Source organism: Austrofundulus limnaeus, unplaced genomic scaffold (genome assembly GCF_001266775.1).
Source record: "Austrofundulus limnaeus strain Quisiro unplaced genomic scaffold, Austrofundulus_limnaeus-1.0 Scaffold98, whole genome shotgun sequence".
NCBI classification, from domain to species: Eukaryota; Metazoa; Chordata; class Actinopteri; order Cyprinodontiformes; family Rivulidae; genus Austrofundulus; species Austrofundulus limnaeus.
The window spans coordinates 347,607-349,092 of NW_013952500.1; the positions used below are offsets into that span (position 1 = coordinate 347,607).

Genomic DNA, 1,486 nt, shown 5'->3' on the forward strand with positions numbered 1-1,486 from the left:
TCGGAGCTCCTTTTTTAAAAAAAATGAGTATCAGTCACATGGAGGCAGTGCTTAAAAGCCTGAATTTTGCCTGAAACTCTCAGACTGAAGAAGTCTCTTGGAGGAGAGACGAAACGTTTCATTGGAGAAGAACCCGTCCAGAGGACCTATACAATTTTTTTCCTTTTGATTTTTTACCTGGATTACTGAGATGCATCAGGACATTTAAGTACTTTTCTCATTTTTAGCTTCTAGCTCTGTCTTTGCTAATTTTTGGTTTTACCTACTCTGTTTTTTCACAACATTTACTAAATACTTATAGTTTTCGCAATTAAATTTTTAGTTGTGGTTCTGCTTGTTGAATTTCATATCAATCAGCTCTCTGCTGACTACCTTTGTGCAGGAAAAGCAGGTTCTGCTGTTATTTTTTTGTACTTTGAGTGAATTTTTTGCTCTGAAGAGAAAAATGTCAACATTTAAGTTTTTCAGTTTTGTTTTGTTGTGTTTGTTTGTTTTAGGTTAGAAAGTTAAAAGGCTCAGATGAACACCTGAGTGTGGAGAGAGTGGGAGGACAAGAGGTGCTGGTGAGTGACACACTCACACAGATACACACACACCCCACACACACACGACAAGCTTATATCAAAGAGGTTTTTTTTTTCTGGTCTCTTTAACCAATTAAACACTCCAGCCTCATCGTGTCGCCTCACTGGCGGCTCGATTATTCCACATGTAGCTCCTCAGCAGATCAAACTGCTGCACAGCTGGAGCAGAGGGAGAGTCCAATTACTCTGCTCAGCAGCGTTGAGAAAAGTAATCAAAAAGCAGAGAATCTGAAGAAGCCGAGCGTAGAGGGGGAGCGTCTCCTTTCCCCTCGGTTTTGTTTGTGTTCGGTGAGCGTGGAGCATTTCCACGGCTGCAGCTGTTGTTGCTGCTGCCGCTGCTCTAATCCTTCGCTGAGCCGCAGTGCCACTGAGATCGTTATCACATCTACTCTGCTGATGAGGCAGCCGGCGGCAGAGGCTCACTGATAACAGACCTGTTTGGCAGAGGAGATACAGCGGGATTTATTTATTACCAAAAAAAAAAAAAAAAAACAGACAGGGTTTATGTTCAAGCTGGAAAAATAGGGGCTGTCAAGTTTTGTGTAGTTTATTAATTTTAGCTTTTATTAAACAAGGCACCATGGAAACCTTTTATGYCAGTCTGTTAGCAGCAACTGAATAGAGTTAGGAAGGGATGGAGGCAATGATCTGGTGGCTTCTAAAGGGAGTAGATGATAGAAAAATAAGATTTATATAAAAAAAAATAAAAATACAACCAAGGAAAGATTAATGCATCAAATTGTTGAAGTGATACTTGGTGGTTTAACATCAAATCAAAACTTGTGACCCTTTTTTATGTTTTGGATAACTTTTAAATTAATAATTTAGTGGAATTTAGATTAAAGGCACAGTGTGTAGGATTTTGTCAATTCTTTTAGCCAAAATTGAGATAATCACTAATG

General features: G+C 39.2%; 1 protein-coding gene across 1 annotated transcript in view; it reads left to right on the plus strand.

The window, feature by feature from the left end:
* Positions 1–1,486, plus strand: part of osbpl10a (oxysterol binding protein-like 10a) — a gene marked incomplete at its 5' end in the record, with an annotated part of 81,928 nt that overhangs the window by 31,629 nt on the left and 48,813 nt on the right. Inside the window, 1 exon segment of the mRNA XM_014013113.1 lies at positions 498–563. Within this exon segment, the coding sequence (XP_013868567.1) occupies positions 498–563 (66 nt within the window).